Source organism: Ptychodera flava, unplaced genomic scaffold (genome assembly GCF_041260155.1).
Source record: "Ptychodera flava strain L36383 unplaced genomic scaffold, AS_Pfla_20210202 Scaffold_159__1_contigs__length_68620_pilon, whole genome shotgun sequence".
Lineage (NCBI taxonomy): Eukaryota > Metazoa > Hemichordata > Enteropneusta > Ptychoderidae > Ptychodera > Ptychodera flava.
The window spans coordinates 17,898-40,166 of NW_027248341.1; the positions used below are offsets into that span (position 1 = coordinate 17,898).

Below are 22,269 nucleotides of genomic sequence, written 5' to 3' on the forward strand. Positions count from 1 at the left end.
CTCCCATGTATAAGGCAGTCCATAGACTCCCATGTATAAGGCAGTCCATAGACTCCCATGTATAAGGCAGTCCATAGACTCCCATGTATAAGGCAGTACATAGGCTCCCATGTATAAGGCCAAGATAAATAAAAATTTAGTTTCTCATCGTATTCATATTGCAAAAAGGATGCAGTGACAGAGTTTTTAGTCCCCACAGATAAAGTCCAGGGGGCTCATAGATTGGGTCATGTCAGTCCGTGAGTCCATCCGTTCACGCAGATATCTCAGACACTTTGACAAAATGTCATGTGACCTTGGTGACCTTTGACCTCGAATATACATATTTGTCCATAACTCAGTAACCACAAGTGGTAAACCTTTCATATATGGTATGATGGGACACCCTATGACGCCACATATTGTACCTCATTAATTATGTACATATCTAATTTTGAGCTAGCCAATAGAGCTAGAGGTCTGATTTTTGGTATATATGGATAACTTAGCAATACAATTTTTTTGACAAAATGTCACGTGACCTTGGTGACCTTTGACCTCAAATATACATATTTGTCCATAACTCAGTAATCACTAATGCTACACCCTTCATATTTGGTATGATGGGACACCTTATGACACCACATATTGTACCTCATTAATTATGCGCATATGTAATTTTGAGCGAGCCAATAGAGCTAGAGGTCTGATTTTTGGTATATAGGGATAACTTAGCAATACAATTATTTTGAAAAAATGTAATGTGACCTCAATGACCTTTGACCTCAAATATACATATTTGTCCAAAACTCAGTAACCACAAATGCTACACCCTTCATATTTGGTATGATGGGACACCTTATGACGCCACATATTGTACCTCATTAATTATGCACATATCTAATTTTGAGTGAGCGAATAGAGCTAGAGGTCTGATTTTTGGTATATAGGGATAACTTAGCAATACAATTTTTTTGACAAAATGTCACGTGACCTTGGTGACCTTTGACCTCAAATATACATATTTGTCCATAACTCAGTAACCACAAGTGCTACACCCTTCATATATGGTATGATGGGACACCTTATGACGCCACATATTGTACCTCATTAATTATGTGCATATCTAATTTTGAGCGAGCCAATAGAGCTAGAGGTCTGATTTTTGGTATGTAGGAATAACTTAGCAATACAATTTTTTTGACAAAATGTCACGTGACCTCGGTGACCTTTGACCCAAAATATACATATTTGTCCATAACTCAGGAACCACAAGTGCTACACCCTTCATATTTGGTATGATGGGACACCTTATGACGCCACATATTGTACCTCATTCATTATGTGCATATCTAATTTTGAACAAGCCAATAGAGGTAAATGTATGATTTTTAGTATATAGGGATAGACTATAGGATAGAAATTTTTTGACAAAATGTCATGTGACCTCGATAACCTTTTACCTAAAATACACGATTATGTCAATAAATAAGTAACCACAAGTGCTATGTCCTTTATATTTAGTAGGATGGGAGACCTTATGACAACACATGCTTTACCTCGTTAATTATGCCCATATATAATTGTGGGCAAGCCAATAGAGCTAGAGGTCTGAATTTTGGCATATATGGATTAATTAGCAATACAATGGTTTTTTTTTCAAAATGTCATGTGACCTTTGACCTTGAATATGCATATGCATAACTCAGTAACCACAAGTTATTTACGCTTCAATTTTGATAGGATAATAGACCTTAAGATGTCACATCTTGTACCTCATTTATTATGCACATATGTATTCTTGGCTGGCCAATACAGCTAGAGGTCTGATCTTTTTTCCCGATTTAGAACCATAACTTAGACATGCCTCTTGTTTCAAATTGGGAACAATGACATAGACCTCTCTGTCCATAGATCTGAACATATACACTCTAGTGATACTTCTTAATGACCTCATTTCCCTGCTCCCTCAAGACTACTACTCCTATTACAAGTGGGGACTATGTCATTGTCAATGACTTGTTCAGTACGTACTGCACTGTGACACATAGACTTGGTTCAAGTCTGTGATTTGTGAATGTTTGAGTGGGGTGAACGCGATGATTGTGTTGACTGTTTTCATGTGAAACGCGTTGATGGGTGAAACGCTATACAGGGAAGTTTCTCCCGGAATCACAGACTTGGCTTTCCTGCACGATTTGCATTGCTATAAATTATTCATGAGATGATGTTTGTATTTACAGATTTATTATTCATAAGATGACATTATTGTATTTGGCATATTGGGAAGAGGTACCTCTCGATCTCCCAAGATATGTGCATAAAACTCACATGGCGTTGTTGATTAAATGTCGAGTGCGATCAGTCCCATCAAAGCAAAGTCAGCGCGACCTTTGTTCATCACTGAAATCATAATCGAATCAGCCTTCCACTATGCAAGTCATATCGAGTTTCTGGTCGCTGATGTACACAACTTTCAGTCTGTCCGTTCAGTCCTCTTTCGTTCAACTTCTAGGCTTGTGCCATCATTAGAGCATATGTGGGAGAGTTCAATATGTACAGGTTAGCCTGTTCTCGTACGTGTCCGAAGCGATGAAAATCAGAACAATGTGGGGCGACTTCATATGTCAGTGATTTTACCGCTGCCAGTTGGTGCGCAGACTAACACATTTTAACAACGCTTCCTCTATCACATGTTGACAGCTTTTCTCTTGTAATCTCATATGATTTGCAATAGTCAACCAATCAGTTTTAAAATGTGGTCTACAGTATGTGCGAACTTTATGCCATATTTGCTAGGCGTTGTATTTATACTTGCCCTTACGAAAAAGTCCCATAGGACCCAAGTGGGATTTACCATGGTCCAATAGGAGTACCACAGGAACGGTGTAGGACCAGGCTGGTCCTATAGGAATGATGATTTTAAGTCCTATTGGACAATCCCATTGTAAATGAAATTCCAATAGGAACTTTGTGGGACCATGCTTGTCCTATGGGAACAATCCCTGAATGTCCTACAGGACAATCCTTTTGTAAATGACATTCAAGGAGGATTTATTCAATTCTGTCAGAATCATTAGCTTTTGCTGTTGCTCTGACAAAATTATTCTTACCATTCTCAGAGAGCAAAATATTTTGCAAATTAATTTGCAATTAATCTTTGGACTGGTACTGAAGGAAACATGGTTTGTAAAAATGTTGCATTTTGCTATTTCTAGAATTAAATGAAAAAAAATATACAAGCAAGCAAAATACATAAATAAATAAACAAACACTTAAGTCAATAAAATAAATCAATAAATAGGCCCAGCAATCAAGTTTACATGCTGGCTCATGCATACATAACACATAGTTACAATATCATTGAGTTTCCACAGACTGAAGACTATTACAACTACCAGCACTTCAAATTCATAAATGAGAATCAATATCACCTCATTATCTTAGCTATGTCTGATCAACACATATTTTGTACACCTTTTTAAAGTCCTATTAGACTGTCCTATTGGAAAACCTAAGCCCAGAATGCATTTGGGCGGCTGCAGTGCATTATGGGCTAGCATCATCAAAACAAGATGGCCGCTGCAGAACAGACAAAAGGGGTCAGTTGTAGCTCTGAAAAATGACTGTGTGGCAGCATAACCGGGTGTTTTACAGCTTTTATATCACTGTAGTACAGCAAAGTTAGGTAGGACAGATTATTATATGTCAGTGTTTTCCTTTTAAAGACTGAATAGTTACGGAAATAGCCAGGTTTACAACAGTCCTTTGTCTACTTGCCTGCTCATGATCCAGTGTATACCCATTGTGTGACTTCTAGCTTGTTGACTAGGCATTTCAGTCCACACAAAGAATATAAACAGGAGTGAAGTTTAAAGCCAAGGTAGCAATGTAGTTAGTGATTGGATACATATGGTCAAAATGCATTGATATTTATGTGAGACAAACGAGCAATGGAACAATGGGGTTGGACCCCCTGTTACATAACAAACAGGAAGTTGATATCTCAATGATTTCTACTCATGTATTGCCATCATGAAACCTGAATTCTTTCTATGCTGATAGAGCTCATTTGGCTTTTGAATTATTAAAATTATGATACTGAAAATTAAATGTTTTGTGTAACTTTTGGATACATTACATAGCAGCATCAAATTAACTTATCACCTAAAACAAGAGCCAGCCATATAAAGCTGCAACTCAAAAATTTCATGAAGGCAGACCTTAATTTCTATGTGAATATGCTTCTGTAGTCTCAGCCATAATAGTTTAATTAGATAATTGTTACACACAGCTTTGTATAATATTTTTCTGATTATAGAAATAAAGTTTCTTTGTTCAAAAGTATATCCATTGCAAGTTCTTCTTTGCTCCCTAATGAACATTGAAACACCCACTATATAGTTTGTCTTCTTAGCGTCTGTATGTGTTAAATGCAAATGTTATTGTTTACATTTTAATTCTAGTCCAGACCAGAATTCATTCCTCAACAATAACAATGTCTACACATGTACAGGCTGAGTTCAATGGAACGTTCTAATGTTCCAATTGGATTACCATAGGACTGTCTAAAAGGACATATTATTATTAGACTACCATAGGACTGTCTAATAGGACATGTCTAATGTTCCTATTGGACTACTATGGGACAGACTTGTAGGACAGGTGTTGCATTCCTATTGGACTACTATGGGACTGTCTCATAGGACAGGTGTCACATTCCTATTGGACAACTATGGGACTGTCTCATAGGACAGGTGTCACATTCCTATTGGACTACTATGGAACAGACTTGTAGGACAGGTGTTGCATTCCTATTGGACTACTAGGGGACTGTCTCATATTACACATGTCGCATTCCTACTGGACTGCCATGGGACAGTCTCATAGGACATTGCCTCAAAATACTATTGGAAAGTCACATTGGACGGATTCCTATTGGAGTCCAATATGACTTTTTTGTAAGGGTGATGTTGAAGTGGATGTGTTCTTCTTATCGGCCAGAATAACCGGGCAAGGGCTGTCAATCATTTTGTGTTTGCTTTATGTCACTGTGTACACAGTCTGTCTAGCCGCCAGTACTGTGCAAGGAGTCCAAATCAGTGAATCTGGCAGAAGCTAACTCACTTCTATGCAGACTCAAAGGTAACGCGTTCAGCCACTAGGAAAACCTGGCCTGGGCTGCCAAATTCCATACAGGTGTAATAGGAGAGACACAAGAGAAACCGGTACAAATGATTTTATATTTTAGAAATTCACTGACTTGAACCAAGTCTATGTGACACAGAGCAACAACTCTACATTTTCTTTAAGAATATCTTTATCCTACTGCTCTGTTCAGTAATGAATTGTTAACTTTAATTTCCTACAGCTTGCAATAGTCCAAAATATGGCTCTGGATGCACACAGACATGTCACTGTGCAAATGGTTGTAATGTAGAAACAGGTGTATGTAAAGGTGGTGGTTGTTTGCAGGGATAGAGTGGACCCGAGTGTTGTAGTAAGTACCAGTGTGTGTGTTAGGTCACACAACACACTCATTTCATAGCTTGTGATATACATGTATGCAGACATGTCAGTGCCAATGGCTATGGGTATGCACTGCTATATGCTTGATGAGTGATACAATGTGTATGATGAATTACAATTTACACCTGAATAGACATAAAATGTGAAATTTAACACACTTTTCCAAGCAAAATGTTTCTGAATGTAGCACTTGTGATACAGAAATGAAGTATTAACCCTTTGAACCCGGCTCGGACAGAAATGTCCGATGACGTGATAGAGTACCAGGGGGTCAGGGTGCAAAGGGTTAAATGATCTCAAAAGATATTAGTCTATATATTCATCAGTGAGGTTGAGGACTTGGAGGTTAGAGAAACCCAACACATTGCAGGATACCTGGCCAGTTCTTGTGTCATATTGGGCCTGTAAAGAGAAGTGGTATATAGGGCACACATATTGACTTGCTACATTATGAAGGTAACAGCGTATTTATGTTCCACAATAAGAGCTGTTAGTCACCCCAAAACTGTTGGTATCACCGGGCTGCAGACTGAGAGCAATGTGAGGGACCTCTACACCAGTCCACCCATACTCATCTTTATCACAAACCAACAGTCAGACTTCATACAACCACATTGCAAGCATTGATCACATACCTAACTATTTCTCAAATGACGCTGACTAATTCTTTTAATAGTATCATACATCAGACACCAACTTCACATACACATCAATGCAACATCTTCTTCACCATTGTACGGAAATCTGTTGACCAATATTACTTGATCATTATTTCTGTCAGTGGTTTCCAATTTTATTTTTAAACCAAGTTGGGACTAAGTCATTGACAGTAACTTGTTTTTTATGTGATTTACATGTTCTTGTCCCTAGGGGGTGATGCAGAAAAATAGGTATAAGGTTCCTTAATTTGTAATTCATTCACCATTTCAGTTCCTGATTCATGTCCTGTCGGTTTCTACGGTGAGCTGTGTAACTACAAGTGTCACTGCAAAGACAATGCAGCATGTGATAAGACAACTGGGTGGTGTCCAAATGGAGAGTGTGCTTCTGGTTGGGTAAATGTGCATTTAGACTGTCAACAAGGTAAGTTTTTAAATACTGGGTAGCATAAAAATTTTGTGATGAAGTCTTTAATTGTTCACAGGCAAGACAATGTTTTTGCAAGGACAGAAATTAGTGATTATCCTTTTAAACTTGGCAGAAAACACCAGTTTGGGTCAAGACCTGATCAAATACCCTGCTAGACCATTGAGGTAAAATGGTTATTACTAACTGGACTTTACCTGAAGAGAATTTTCTGAGCTACTTCGAATTGAAAGAGAACATCAAGTGTGACTGCTTTGTTACCCCATGTCATACAAGGAATTGCAAAACCTGCAAAATTCGCATAACTGATAACTGTGATACAGACCAACATATCCAGGAAGAAGTACTACACAATGGCTTTTAAACAACTTTCTGGCCAAACAAAAGACGTTATATCTGGCATAGAGTGTACTTCATGTGGTCTCACATACACTGGAGAGACCAGAGACAAACTATCTACGAGAATGTGCAGACATACATAGATCAGGCATTAATTGTAATGTATAAATAAATTTATATTCCTTTTTGTATTCACGTTCTTTTATCATTGTCTTCTTTACTTTTTTGATTTGGGCCTATGTATGGCTGAAATAAACAACACTAAACAACAATAATAATAATATGAGATTATTACGAAAATGCCGCAAAGATGCATGAGGACATTGGCTCAGCGTATCACCTGATATGTAGCGGAGGGCGATGTGCGCGGCGCCAATGTCTGAGTGCATCCTTTGCGGTATTTTTCAGATATCCTTATTATTATACATCTTACATTTGTGACCGGCGCATCATATTGTCGGAGTAGTGACTGTTTTTGTGTAAGGTCAACAATTTTTCTTCTAATTTATAGTCCAAGTGTGAAACACTATCTTGGATGCACTTCTGCAAGTTCTTGATGTGTGTGCACTACACACATGGTAGGCACAGAGCGCATGAGACATGTTCTGGCACTTATCCAATGAGTCCCGTTAAACCGTTCAATAGTGAACACGCAGATTCAGCTGCTGGGATGGGGTGCCTGGAAACCGTACATGTTATGTAACGGGCGTTCTGTACGGCTTTTTAGTGCACGCAAAATTCTATTGTTCTCAACGATAGATGCATAATAATAATTATTATTGCATATCCACCTGCTCATACACTCATTTTACCGGGTAACCGGTCCGCAACATCCGATTTTTGAGATGACAGTCAAAATATTGGAAAAAAATCCATCGTCCTTCAAATAATTCTACACGTAGTAAGGGCTACCCCAAACAGTGTTAATACCATCGGACTTTACAGAGACATATGACACAGGACTGTAATAATCACATCTTGGGAGTGGGAAATTCTTAAGGGGGGTGATGTGTCAATGTTATATGGGCCTTTTTAATTTCCATGCATAAACATCAAAATGATAATATTAACAGTATTCCCAATTTTAGTGATCTCTTACACATACTCAAGCAGCTTTAGGTGTTCACGATATCAGAATGTTTTTAGTTGCTCTTTGTGCTAATTGATATCATTACTGTTGAGCGTTGTAAACTAATTCTTTGGTTGATCTGAAATAAAATGCCTCACAGTATCTTACACAGAATACTGGTATGTTGTACGTGCTTGGCATGCAGACAAATCTTTCAACATTTTTAGCTACTATAGACTATAGTCTATAGAAGCTATTGGGATGGGTATCCGTCCGGCGTCCGTCGTCAGTCTGTATGTATGGTATGTATGTATGTATGTCCGTTTGTGAGGCGTCCGTCCACTCAAATATCTTGAGAACCGCAGTACTTACTGATTTGTATTTGTTGTGTAGATGAAAAATATGATTTTGAGAAACATTGTTTTTAATTTTTGATATTGTTGAAAATAGGCAAATTAATGCCAAAAAAGGTGTTTTTGTAAAAAATCTTCTTCTTCATAACCGCTGGTCAGACAGCTTTGTAATTTGGTATACAGGTCCCTAGGGATAACCCTACTTAGATTTGTTCAAATTGTGATGAAATATGCAAATGTGTATTTTTAAGGAATTTTTTTGTCATTTTTGGTCAAAATTTGACTTACATTGTATGTAATTGTTGTACTGTATAAACCCTATCAATTCACCCAGACAAAAATAATTAATATGATTTAAATAATTGAATTAATAGGAAATCATCAAAGCCAAAATAATTTTATTTTGGAATTATCAGAAAGTTCAACTTTTTTTTGACAGTTCATAGTGAAATGCTTACCATCTTGGAGGATTAAAACATGTAAAGGCAACTTTCCTGAATCCCAACTTTGATATATTCTGAACCACCATTTATGTTATCTAAAAGAAATTGCTCATAATAGTTTGTCATGATAGGGTGGTCAAATAAATAGAGATAGAGAAAGTTCTAATTTCCATTTATGGTTGACTTGGTAAGGATAAAATAAGATTACTTTTTGAGGAAAAAAATAGAGTGGTCAATTAAAAGAGTGGTCAAAGTGATAGGGTTTTTATGGTAGAGCTGGGCTGTAAGATTCCTCATGTGCTATTTATAGCAATTATGCAATCTGTGTAAACAGTGCAATGAAAGTGTAACATGATTCCTTATAATGCTTTTGATGACCTTGAACTTCTTAAGTTACAAACATTTGTCTCTTCAGTGTGCTTTCTCTGAGTACGTACAGTCTCAACTTATTCAACAGAACTTACTTACAATGTTAATTTGAAAGTTAAAATGTGCTTGGTTAATGGGATAAAAATACTGATATGAAAAAACCAGCTCAAGATTCCTTATAACCTGACAAATATGCTGTTTTTATGACGTAAATCTTGATTTAAGCAAGTCTTGTTTACTTTAATTAGAATGTAATTAACTCTCGTTTATTTGCTATTATTGACTAATATAGTCTGATGAAATATGCAAATCTGTATTTTTACGGAATTTTTTTCCATTTTTGGGCAGGCCATCCTGAAATGAGCTATCAAAGATATCCACCTTCTTCATCAATACATGTGTCACAAAAGGTTATTCTCTACATAACACAGCAGAGCTCTGTCAGCTGTTGAGTTGCTTGTTTTTTCAAAACCGCTGGTCAGACAGCTTTAATATTTGGTTTACATGTCCCTAGGATGACCTTAGTGAGATAATTTCATACAGTCAGGAAATACTTAATTTTGTATCCATGTCTATAGTAGCTTCAGGGACTTTGGCCCTATGTTTTTAAATTGGCAAGTATCTTTATATTTGGACAATGGTGTTATACAGTAGATGAAACTTTATTCTGATAGAGTAATGCAACATACTCACTTAATTCTATCCTGTCTGATAAAGAAATTTTTTTCACCCCTTGTCTGTACTAAATGAAATATTGCATTGCACTGAAAGAAAGTGAAGTATTCCCTGCATTATATTGGATACAATTAACTCCATAAACAATGTTTTACAGCAGGATCCACTAAATGCACAACTGAACAAAGACATGGTGCTTAATTTGCAAGATAAGAAAACCAAGTGCAATATCAGTACATTTGACTTTTCCACCCTATATACCACCATAATCTCCACTATAAACTAAGAATAACTCTGTCGTCACTTGTAAAACAAGTGTTCTGCAGAGAAAATGGCAGCAGAAGGTATCACTACATTGTTATGAGGCCATTTCAGTAATGCAAAGCAAAAAATATAATGATAAATAATAAAAATTATTAATTTCATAATTGACGATATAATTATAAATTTGCAAATTAAACATTACAACAGATTGTTGACATACCAATTGACAGAAACTGTGCACCCATTCTTGCTTACGAATTTTTGTACTCACTGAATACTGAATGTGAGTTCCTTCAATTACTATTAAAGTCACTAGGGAGTGAAGACACATGCAAGATGTCTCAACGGCACCTACAGAGACTGTATAACAATTGATTATTAAACATGCCTGGATTAGATAATCCGGGCATGTTTAATAATCTCAATCATGTTTATCAAGATGAGAGAAAGATTACAGAAACAGCAGAGTACGAACTTGGATCTGACATGTACTGCTCTCATATTGATACAAAAGGGTGATTCACAAAGCTATAAGACAATAGGGATTTTGAAATCATAAAAAAATAATATTCCTCATTGCCAGCTTTTGGTATGTGTGTTTCTTGGCTTTTGAGGGCTTGTGATTCATATGAAGATTTCTGAATACGACATTTGCATTAGCATCTAAACTTGTGAGACAGGGATATTTGGAAAAGTAGGCTGATACCATGATTAGACCTTTCAAAAAATTCTATGCTGGATTGGAGATATTGTGGAGGAACACCTTAGGACACTGATAATGGGTCAATCTTATGGTGAGTGAGAGGATAGCTAATGACTTAAAATTGTCCAGTTGGGCCATTCTTGATGGATGTGGCATGCAAGCAGCTAGTATGCATACCTATTCCTGACATCTGGTACCACTGCTAATACAATCATAGGTACAGGAAGGTCCAGCTATTGTAAATAATTTGTAATGGTAATGCTTTACCTTGAATGGATTTGATTTGCAGACTAGTTTCAATGTTGTATAGAGTCAGCATGTTCATTGTATTTTAGTGATTCAAAGCTGTCTCTGAAGTACACAACTGATCAAGTGCATTTTACTTACAGATGGAAGTCTTAAAATATGGAAACTGTACAATGTCAAAGTCAACCCAGGTGAAGAGACCTTTGTTATCTGCGAGGTTGGCAGAAACCCAGTTGCATCAGGTGATGATGTGACACTAGTTGATCAGTCAGGTTCTGCTATTACACGTACAAGTGTTTTTGGCAGAGGGATGTATATTTTAATAAGCAATTATAGCAGTACAACTGATGTTACTAGACTACCGTACACATGTAGAGTTGGTGGACCAGTCAAAACAACTGACAACTTTCGATTTATATGGTAAGGAACTACTTTTTCTCAGTGACTAGTTTCCTACAAGGATAAAATAAAAATGATGGCGAGTGCAGTATGCTGTTTTTTAGCTACTATAGACTATAGTCTATAGAAGCTATTGGGATAGGTATCCGTCCGGCGTCCGCGTCAGTCTGTATGTATGTATGTATGTATGTATGTCCGTTTGTGAGGCGTCCGTCCACTCAAATATCTTGAGAACCGCAGTACTTACTGATTTGATATTTGTGGTGTAGATTAAAAATATGATTTTGAGAAACTATTTTTTTTAATTTTTTGATATTGTTGAAAATAGGCAAATTAATGCCAAAAAAGACGTTTTTGGTAAAAAATCTTCTTCTTCATAACCGCTGGTCAGACAGCTTTGTTATTTGGTATACAGGTCCCTAGGGATAACCCAACTTAGATTTGTTCAAATTGTGATGAAATATGCAAATCTGTATTTTTAAGGAATTTTTTTGTCATTTTTGGTCAAAATTTGACTTACATTGTATGTAATTCTTGTACTGTATAAACCCTATCAATTCACCCAGAAAAAAATAATTAATATGATTTTAAATAATTGAATTAATTAGGAAATCATCAAAGCCAAAATAATTTCAGTGTAGAATTATCAGAAAGTTCAACTTTTTTTGACAGGTCATAGTGAAATGCTTACCATCTCGGAGGATTAAAACATGTAAAGGCAACTTTCCTGAATGCCAACTTTGACATATTCTGAACCGTCATTTATTGTGCCCTGTATGTTATCTAAAAGAAATTTCTCATAATAGTTTGTCATGATAGGGTGGTCAAATAAATAGATATAGAGAAAGTTCTAATTTCCGTTTATGGTTGACTTGGTAAGGATAGAATAAAATTACTTTTTGCGGAAAAAAATAGAGAGGTCAATTAAAAGAGTGGTCAAAGTGATAGGGTTTTTATGGTAAAGCTGGGCTGTAAGATTCCTCTTGTGCTATTTATAGCAATTATGCAATCTGTGTAAACAGTGCAATGAAAGTGTTACATGATTCCTTATAATGCTTTTGATGACCTTGAACTTCTTCAGTTTCAAACATTTGTCTCTTCAGTGTGCTTTCTCTGAGTACGTACAGTCTCAACTTTATTCAACAGAACTTACTTTCAATGGTCAGGCCATCCTGAAATGAGCTATCAAAGATATCCACCTTCTCCATCAATACATGTGTCACAAAAGGTTATTGTCTACATAACACAGCAAAACTCTGTCAACTGTTGAGTCGCTTGTTTTTTCAAAACCGCTGGTCAGACAGCTTTAATATTTGGTTTACAAGTCCTAGGATGACCTTAGTGAGATAATTTATACAGTCAGGAAATACTTAATTTTGTATCCATGTCTATAGTAGCTTTAGGGACTTGGCCCTATGTTTACTGAATAAAGGACTGAATTCTTGTCAAAACTGCTAACTAAATGTATCAGGTATTTGTACATCACAAATGCATGCTAATGCTTTTGGATGATTGCTGCATGGAGACTTAACTTTGCTAAATGATATTGAATGATGCCATTGCACAGATTGAGTGAAAATATACTTTTGTGACCCATCTTGTGATATAAACAAACAAAATTACGGTTGACTTTCTTCATGAAAACAGTTTGTTGATACTTGAAAGTGCATTGCAAACACTGACAAAATGCTGTGAAGCACTGTCCTTACTGAAATTTTAGACATCTAGTAAAATCTACCCCACAACTTGACCGCAACTTTGCTATTATCTATAATTTAAAAGAAGAGAAAGAGAATCTGGTGTGAATGTGACCTGATAAATATCACAAAACAAAATAAGAATATAATGACAAAATAGCCTGAATTTCCAAATCATAGATCTTTTACTAAAGTACTATGAGGTTACAGTAAAAACCAACTAAATGAGTAAAGTGTTTGTGTTTCAATAAAAATACCGTCTAAATGTGAAGCAATAGATACAGTAGATTACTCCTGCTGCACTTGAACACTGTGCACAAGTGGTAGTCAAATTTCGTCAAAATTGATATTTTATTGCTTTCACTAATGTCATTTCCAACAAAAATCTTAAAAAAGCAGGCATACCAGTATGATCACTCATAAACTCTAGAAAGCTTGTTTGTCATCATGATAGTCAAAAAAGAAGCATGCTTTGAAATTCCTCAAATTTAAAAATTCTACCTGAAAGAGTAGTCTCACAACTTCTCTGTTGTGTTTCAAAAGTTTCTTGAAGTGATGCTGAATCAATAAAATCCATGAAGGTCAAAGTCAGCTGCCCACAACAATTACTTGCTCTGCAATTATAGAAGGAAGTCATTTGATGGTACCTCAAAAGTTTCCAAGATGGTGCATGCTAAGCTAGGGGTACATGTAAGGATTTGATTCAGGAAATAGTGTAGAAGCCAAAAAGTGAGATACTCAAAAATATGATAAACTCCAATGGACCCATACTACATAGTTTTAAGGGTTTAGTTTGAAATATCCTACACTCTGCCTTTATGTTCCAAAATTACTAATTTATAAATTGTAAACATGCCTGAGTACGCAGACACCACAAATTTTTATTGCTGTTTTTTCCTTACCCTAGTAGTCGAAATTGAGGAATGTAACTCAGGGGTAACTTTGGAAAGTTTTGAGAGCTGTAGGATTAGGAAAGCCTAGAAAATTTACAGTCTCAAGTGAATGACAAATAAGAGGAACAGTACTCTCATTATAATGACCATTGTCAGAGCATTTCAAGTACCTTAAAAAGTGAAAAAAATTACACAATAAAACTTGGTAATAATAATTTATACTATTCAAAATGGTACCTTTAATTAATTCACTGACATGTTTGTTTCAGTGTTACCAAAATTTGTTGGAAGCAATAAGCCAGACATTACACCTCAAGCAACTCAAGCGACTGTCAATTGGAGAAATGGGAGGAAGGGACTGACGAAGGTGAGGGACCTGTTGAGGCTTACAAAGTGTACTACAAGGAGACAAGCAGATAGTATTTGGACTGAACATAATCAGAATTTTCCAGTGGTTGATCCAGATCAGACAAGTTACAGTACAGACATCGCGGGTCTGGATTGGTCTACTGAGTATGATTTCACAGTGACTGTCAAGAGACCAGGACCAAGAGGAGAAGGCAGCAAGAAAACCTACTCCACAGCAACTACATTGTGTGACGGTAGGTAATTGATTGCATTACAAAGAAAGCACATCAAACCTGAAGATTCTACAAAAACGTTGTTTGAAGTTTCAATTTTTAGTACTGATTTTTATACAAATATGTTTATGGTAATGGCTGTTCAATATATAAATTATATATATATAGCATTAAAACTGAACCCTCCCAGACTTATTCAGATCCAGAAAAGTGTAAAATGTAGCAAAATCTGTGCATGGTTACAAAAGATAAAAAATAGGAATTAAACTAGTAAATAAATATCAAGAAACGAGTAAAAAGGATCAGTTAAAACAGATAACAAGTTACTAACCTTTCTTGCATCATTTACGAATATTAGTATCTGAGCAACAAATATCTATCCTTTTCAGTACCCGAAGAAGGACCAACAATTACTGATGCAACATCTGATGATCCCCATAAACTCCAAATCACTGTTACGGTGAGGCTGCAGTCATCATTTCATGAATTTAACTTTCACCTTTTATTTTAGTTATACTGCATCACACCAGTGATAAAGTTTTGGTAATTTTACTCGTCATTCACATATTGAGAGAACTGATTACTTGGCCACAGATCAAGGAGACAAAATGGGAATGATGTTCAGATAAATGTCATAGCAAGTTAGTACATGGAAGGTGTTTCATGCATTGAAGATGCATGTAACATCCTTACAGCTTTCTTATCACAAGCCTATTGACTGTCATTAATGAACATCAAATGAAAAAGAGCTGATCAAAGACTGAAATAAACATTTGTCTTTCATCCTAAATCTCAAATTTATTCAAGCTGTGTTACTATGTCATTGCTGCATGTTTTGGCCAATTTACTTAAGTTATGGCCAAATAACGCAATGTTGCACCCTGCTTTTATAAAACATGGATTGTTTGTGTTCCATGACATGTTGGAACAGTGACTATAATTGTGCTAATGTCTCTCATGGCATTATGAAATTATATGTATCAAATACCAAAATACACATGTTCAAATAGTTGATGTTTGACATGTCAAGTTTTGAAATAAATTTATTCAAAAACAATTAGTTGGTAAGACAGAAATCAATATTTTATCTCAATTATAGAACATGGGAATAATCTTATAGGAAAATTCCACTATTTTGGCCAATGTCCACTGATCTTCTTGCCTGTAAATTCATTCATTATGATGTCTGTTTATTCATTATTATCACATGCAGCAGCATAGTATGTCATCTCTTGACAAATGATAAGGGATTTATTCTTTGGTCATTCTGCATCATGACAACCCACATCAATGTCATCAATTTTCACTCATCAGAACTTTTATGTGCTCTGCAATGTAAACGGAGTATATGGTGGCCTATATTTCTCCCATGATCAAAATTAAATGCATCTGACATTAAAATTATGAAAAAATACCGCAATTATACGGTGTCGCTCACATTTGATCAGAATTGGTACATACCAGTATGGGTACCAATTAAAGATCAACAATAAATATGTTTCATCTGTTCAGTGGAGGAAAATTCTACGTCAATGTTATGACAATGATTTCTGCACAGTACAACCAGAAAAATAACAAGAAATATTTAAACCAGAAAAACAAGAATGACAAAAATTGGACATGCTGCTACAGAGAAATAGATGTTTTGATCAAAAAAGGGCAAAAATTGTCCTAAAAACACAAATATTGAAATTTCACCACATTTTTTGCAAACAGCTTCTCAGCTTGTCAAAAGATGATCTGCAACATTTTGCGAAATCTATCAGCAATATAAATCACTAGGCCATATGTATGTTGTAGTTACAGCACGCAATCTTATTTGCGCTAGTGATATGGATGTACATTGTATCCTCAGACAGCGTCGAACTAAAAAAAATTATAAATCTGAAAATTTACTCAGAAAAAAAAATTAGCACAGCTTTTCTCATTTGGAAAAATTTTTTTTAGAAATTTACAATTGTAAAAAAATGTTCACAGTTTCATTGTGACCACCCCCTCCACCTCCCAAGATCTAATGGTCCGTCCCTTAGTTAGAGCAGGTCTGTTAATATGTAACAGTTCATAAACAATGACAGGAAATGACTCAAGGTCAGTGGAGTATCCTGTTTCAGTCATTGGCATGCCACCACTCCTGAACATTTGCAGAATTTCCCTTTTTCTTACCTCATTTGCACATTTTTGACACTGACGTGTTCATTTGAACAACGTCACATCTCAACCCCTGCATCTACCTGTACACCAAATACTGAGATGGTAGCTTAGGTGGTATGGGAGCTTTTGCGTGTGATGGACATACATCCGCACATACATACCCACGTACATACATACATACAGACACCACCTACTCACCATATTAAGCTCTTTTTGGTATTTATATAAATACCAAATATGAGCTAAAAATCAATCATAAATATTAGTCTGACAAAATACATCCTCTTTGCAAATTTTGAGTCTTTCTGTTTAGTTTTATTGCTAGTATGGGGATTCATATAATTTTGTATATCTAGATTCCACCACTGCCTGAATTTATGAGCGTTGTATGCTCACATCTTCAAGCAAAAAGTTATCGACAAACATTTGAGTTAATATAAAAGATGTAAAAAGTTATAATACTATACATGGGTCTGTAGCCTACTGACATCAGATTTAAGGATTTTGACATACACAGTAATTTCAACTTACTCTAAGTATTGAAGTCACAATTCACGGGTACTCTGAATGCATCAATTTTGATCTGTTATTTTCAAACACATAGAACAAACTGTCAAAAATGTGCAACAGTAGATGAAAAAAGACATAGTGTGGTTGCAATACTGTATCGTTTCTGTAAGTATTTATCTAATTGTTTGGGATTAACTTCATTATGTATAGAGGGATTCAATTCTTAAAAGGTGGATTGAAATTTCAATGAAATCAGTATACAATAACAGAATCTCTGTACAGTGCATTGTTTTAGCACTAAAGATGAGAATGGAAGAGCATGTGCCTTTGAGAGTAAATGTTAAAATGAAATTAGCATCATATTATTGTATAGCTTGTCGAAAGGGAAACCAGCAATGACAGAAAGAATGGTAGTTGCTTGCCAAGTTCAACCTTTATATTTAAAATAGACACAGTCTTCATATTATTGAGATGGTATCAGATCACATCGTAATAATATGCTTAAGTGTCTGTCATTACCACTTACACTCTTCATAATTTTAATCATTGTGTTTAGGCTTGAGAATTAAAGTTCATTTTATATTTAATGAACCACAGATACAATTTTCATGAGTTTTGGCATCATTGATAAGATGATGAAAATAAAAATGCCAGCTGATACTCAAAATGATAAATTTCCACGGATCTGCAAGAAGAAAGATATTTGACTCAAACACAACGAAGTTCAGAGTATAACCAAGGGATGATGTCTGATCTCTTAATAATGTCAACCTTTCTTCAGAATTTTGCATGTGATATTTAGCATAACATTTGACAGTATCACCTGCTTTTAATTTGCTGGAGGTATCTTGTTCCATATGATGCTTTTTAGTCCCCGCGGAAGCAGCGATACAATCAAATATGGCTGCCGGGCGGCCATTTTGTTGCGAATTTTTCATGTATTTGAACCATAACTCAAGTGTCCCTGAACCGATTTCGTTCAATGTTGGTACACAGATAAAGTACTATGGCATATATATGCACATCAATTTATTTTGCGATATGATCCAATATTTTATGGAATCAAATATTGTTTAAATGCAATGCTGTGCACCAATAATCCTCGAACATTTTCATCAAGAAACTGTGACGAGGTCTCATGACAACCCAGGACAAATTTATGTTCATATGTGTTATAAACCAAAGCAATCCGACTTGTAAAGTTTCTTTCATTAATGATCCCTTCACCTCTAGCTAGCCAGTACAGAAATTTTCGAGAACTTTGCGAGAAAATGGACACTTTCTTGTTTTTTTCCGAGAAGTAAGCGAGAGTACAAACTTTCTCACAAACGATTGACGAGAATTTAATGTTCTCGCAATCAGCTGGCAAGAACTGTGTTTTGTCGCTCAGCATCTCCGAGAAACTGAATTCTCGCAGTCAATCTGCGAGAAATTAGTTTTTTCACTCTGCATCTGTGAGAAATTGTATTCTTCTCTATAAGAATTTCACAAAAATTTCACAATTTCTCGCAGATGCAGAGCGAGAAAACATAGTTCTCGCTGATTGATTGCAAGAATTTAATTTCTTGCAGTTGCAGAGTGAGAAAGTACAGTTCTCGCAGCTTGATTGTGAGAAAGTATGTATTCTCACTTACTTCTCACAATAAAGCGAGAAAGTATCCATTTCTCACAAATTTCTCACAAATTTCTGTAAGTGAATAAGATTTAGTGATTATTTCCTACAACCGAAAACTTTCAAAATTATCTAAACATTATCAATTGTCACAGTAGATTCATAGAGCAGAGTGAATAGTTTATTTACCATCCCTGAGTACAGCCATAGGCTGATATGAAAGACAACATTCTACTATGGTTGCATTAACATTGTCCTGTATGTCTAACTACATTGTTTTGATCATAGTGGTTTTATTGACGGAATCATGATGCATACAGGGAGAGTAATAAGTGGAATTCTGTTTTTACAATGGATATTGGCAGTTAGTTCTATCTTTGATGATATATTGAAGAAGCATAAATAGACCTGGGTTTGTAATTCATACAGTACAAGAAGTTTGGCTGCGATACAGAGGAAAAACGTACACATTTAGATAATGTTGTTCTGAATTTAAATGTAAGACTTATCTGTGAGATGTAAGAAATGTTACAAATGTGATTAGGGTGATGAAATCTGAAAATTCTGATTGTTTACAACAAAATGAAGGTCAAAACCAAATATGGTCCCCATAAAAGATTCCATAAGTTGTATGAGGTCTGAGGTTTTGGATGATTCTCTTCATGATATGATGCATCCCCATAACCACTCTTCTTGAATTCCAGTGTTTTCGACTTACAATGAAATTAAAACTTTAGTGTTATTTGAAATAATAAACTGCCCCTTTGAAAGATATTTGATGGGTAGTCTTTGCCTCCTACCCAAAAGCAATTGCAACTTCATGTAGTTTGTTAGCATTTATTATACATCCCCATTGTAATTTGGCTTCACACTCTATGAATCCCTGAATGTCGTGTTGCATACCAAACTTAAGAAATTTAATCATTTGAATTTTATGTAGGTTCCTGGGCCATCAAAGATAAGATGTGACAGTAATGGATTTATCGAGAGGTTCAGTATAAAATACAGGAAAGCAGGCACACAAGAAGAATATGTTGAAAAAACTGATTCAGATGGCAGTGCCCGATCATTTGAAATTACTGGGTTGGTAGCGTATACAGAATATGAAGTGGTGGTATCATATTTAAACAGAAATGAACAAAGTCCTTTGAGTTCACCAAAAATAGAAAGAACAGATGAAGATGGTAAGTTGAATTTTTTGTAGTTTTAATTTGACACCAGTAGATTACTTGACTTGTGATTTTTTCAGTTGTCTGTATTTACTGAACGCAAACAAAGTCAAACACAGTAATTTTGTGCTGTCAAGATGAGCTACGTCATACTTTATTAGGACGAACAAAAAAACTTGTGCTGTTCTGATAACCTGACCTACCCTACATGTATTTTTTACCTGCTGACCCTAAACTTTTTAGAACTACGTAAACATAGAAGTAAACTAAAAGAAAGAAAAAAACCCAGTAAAATCACGCGTTCGTTACTTTGCATTTGATTTTTGCTTGAACGAGGATGTCTTTTATGTTTTTTTCCTTTTATATGTATGATACATTTTTCTGGAAATGTTGTGGCCAGTGTTTGACCGCCCTGAACCCCTGAAAAATGCATATTTAAAAATAAAAATATTTTGGGAAAAAAAATCCTGCCGACCTACCTACCCTATTTTTGAAAACCATGTTATCAGAACAGCACAATTTATATTTTTTGGCCTTACCACCTCAAATTCTTGTTTGAAATCTTGTGACAGCTAGCTTACATAGTAGAATGGTGGTACACAAGTACCCCACAAACAGTATCCTTCATAAACAGCAATTACTGTCTCATGCTTCCAATAATTGTTTTCAAAACTATTTTTGCTCTGAGGATTCCCTGTTGCATGGACCAGTGGATTGACCAAGAGTGACATAATTGGGAGAGCATTCTTCATAACTGATCAAAACCTTTTTTCAATAAAACAGATTATTGACAGTATATTAATGGCGCAATATGGTGAGCACTGTGATTGCTTGCGACAAAAAAATAATGTTTTCTTTTGATATTATATAGCACAGTTGGAATGTGCATTTATATTTAGGAAAAAATCATGAAACAACAGCTGAGCAATGAAATATTATCTTTATGTTGATACATATTGCCACAATTAGAATAACTAGTGATGAAGTTGTTCGTGGATTAGTGTATCTATTGGTGTTTGGTTGCATGTGCCCTGAATGGTTATCAGATCAGTAGGTCCTTGCATGAAGTTTGTTAACTCTTATACTCATTCTTTCCTAATCCATCCTACACGTCCAACATTAGTCTGGCACTCGCGTTCTTCCCTGTCAAGCAGTTGGAACACGCGCGCGCCCTTCACAGACGCGACGCGGATCCCAGGTCTGGACGTTCTTGCAAGCGACCGGTCGGATTTCTGCCTGATCCGGGTACTTTATAGAACTCCACACATCCGTCATCAGAAACAAATGACAAGTACCATTGCCAAATAAAATTTAAAAATGACAAATGAAAACATACCGCGTATATAGGTCTACTAGCTACTAGTATAATATCCTCTCCGCCCAGTAAGATAGGTATTTCTTTTGGTGGCACTACCTTATGAATATTCATATCCTTGCAAGAACCGACAGTCGCTGTGTCTGGCAGCGCGTCGTCAAAGCGTAGCCTTCGAATGCAGGCCATCGCGGCGCACAAAACAAGGCACAGCGACTGTGGAGAGTCTAGTCCAACATGAGCATGACCATGTTTTGCCATTGCTAATTGAGGCCGGGTAATAAGTTATATCAGCTTACATGTACCTAATTGCTGCCATGTTGTTGCATAAATATTATGTGATTCAGCCTGTTGATTTTCACTTCTGACACAATGTCAAGACTGATAGACATTATGTACTTCGTAAAAACAGTTTATGGCTGCCAGAATTCATACATTCACATGATATTGTATTCCTCCATCTCAAAAGGTTGGATGTATCTGAAGCAAAGGGAGCTGTATGTAGGTGTTGATAAATCAAATTTTATGATGAAACATCTGACTTTTACTTTCGGAATTGACAGAAACTTATGTAAAGCAGTGTATGACTGAGACATTAGACAAAGTCTTCAATGTTCACACAGACATGTAATTCCGCCCTGGCCTGAGTCACAGGCAATGGATATTCTTATTTGTTCAGTGGCAGAGAGACTACTAATAAGTAAAATGTCAAATTTCAACGAACTCACTGGAACGAAATATTTTGACCACTATCAGGCTCATACATGTACTTTTCTTATCGTGTACAGAAGAAATTCATATCATGTGCTTATTTTTGTCATGGATGGAGGCTTTATATGAGAGCATAAGTCAGCTTTCTCATTTTATATTGTGTCATTTACGATTATCAA

At 35.8% G+C, this 22,269-nt stretch overlaps 1 protein-coding gene across 1 annotated transcript in view; it reads left to right on the top strand.

Annotated features, from left to right (window-relative positions):
* LOC139126911 (receptor-type tyrosine-protein phosphatase mu-like) overlaps window positions 1–20,566 on the top strand; it is a 37,118-nt gene extending 16,552 nt beyond the window's left edge. Inside the window, exons 4-9 of the mRNA XM_070692830.1 lie at window positions 5,351–5,479; window positions 6,439–6,591; window positions 11,199–11,475; window positions 14,314–14,646; window positions 15,015–15,085; window positions 19,839–20,566. Of these exons, the coding sequence (XP_070548931.1) occupies window positions 11,403–11,475; window positions 14,314–14,646; window positions 15,015–15,085; window positions 19,839–20,102 (741 nt within the window). The 5' untranslated portion in view covers window positions 5,351–5,479; window positions 6,439–6,591; window positions 11,199–11,402 and the 3' untranslated portion in view covers window positions 20,103–20,566. The remainder of the gene's footprint in view (window positions 1–5,350; window positions 5,480–6,438; window positions 6,592–11,198; window positions 11,476–14,313; window positions 14,647–15,014; window positions 15,086–19,838) is intronic.
* The last annotated feature ends 1,703 nt before the right edge of the window (window positions 20,567–22,269 follow it).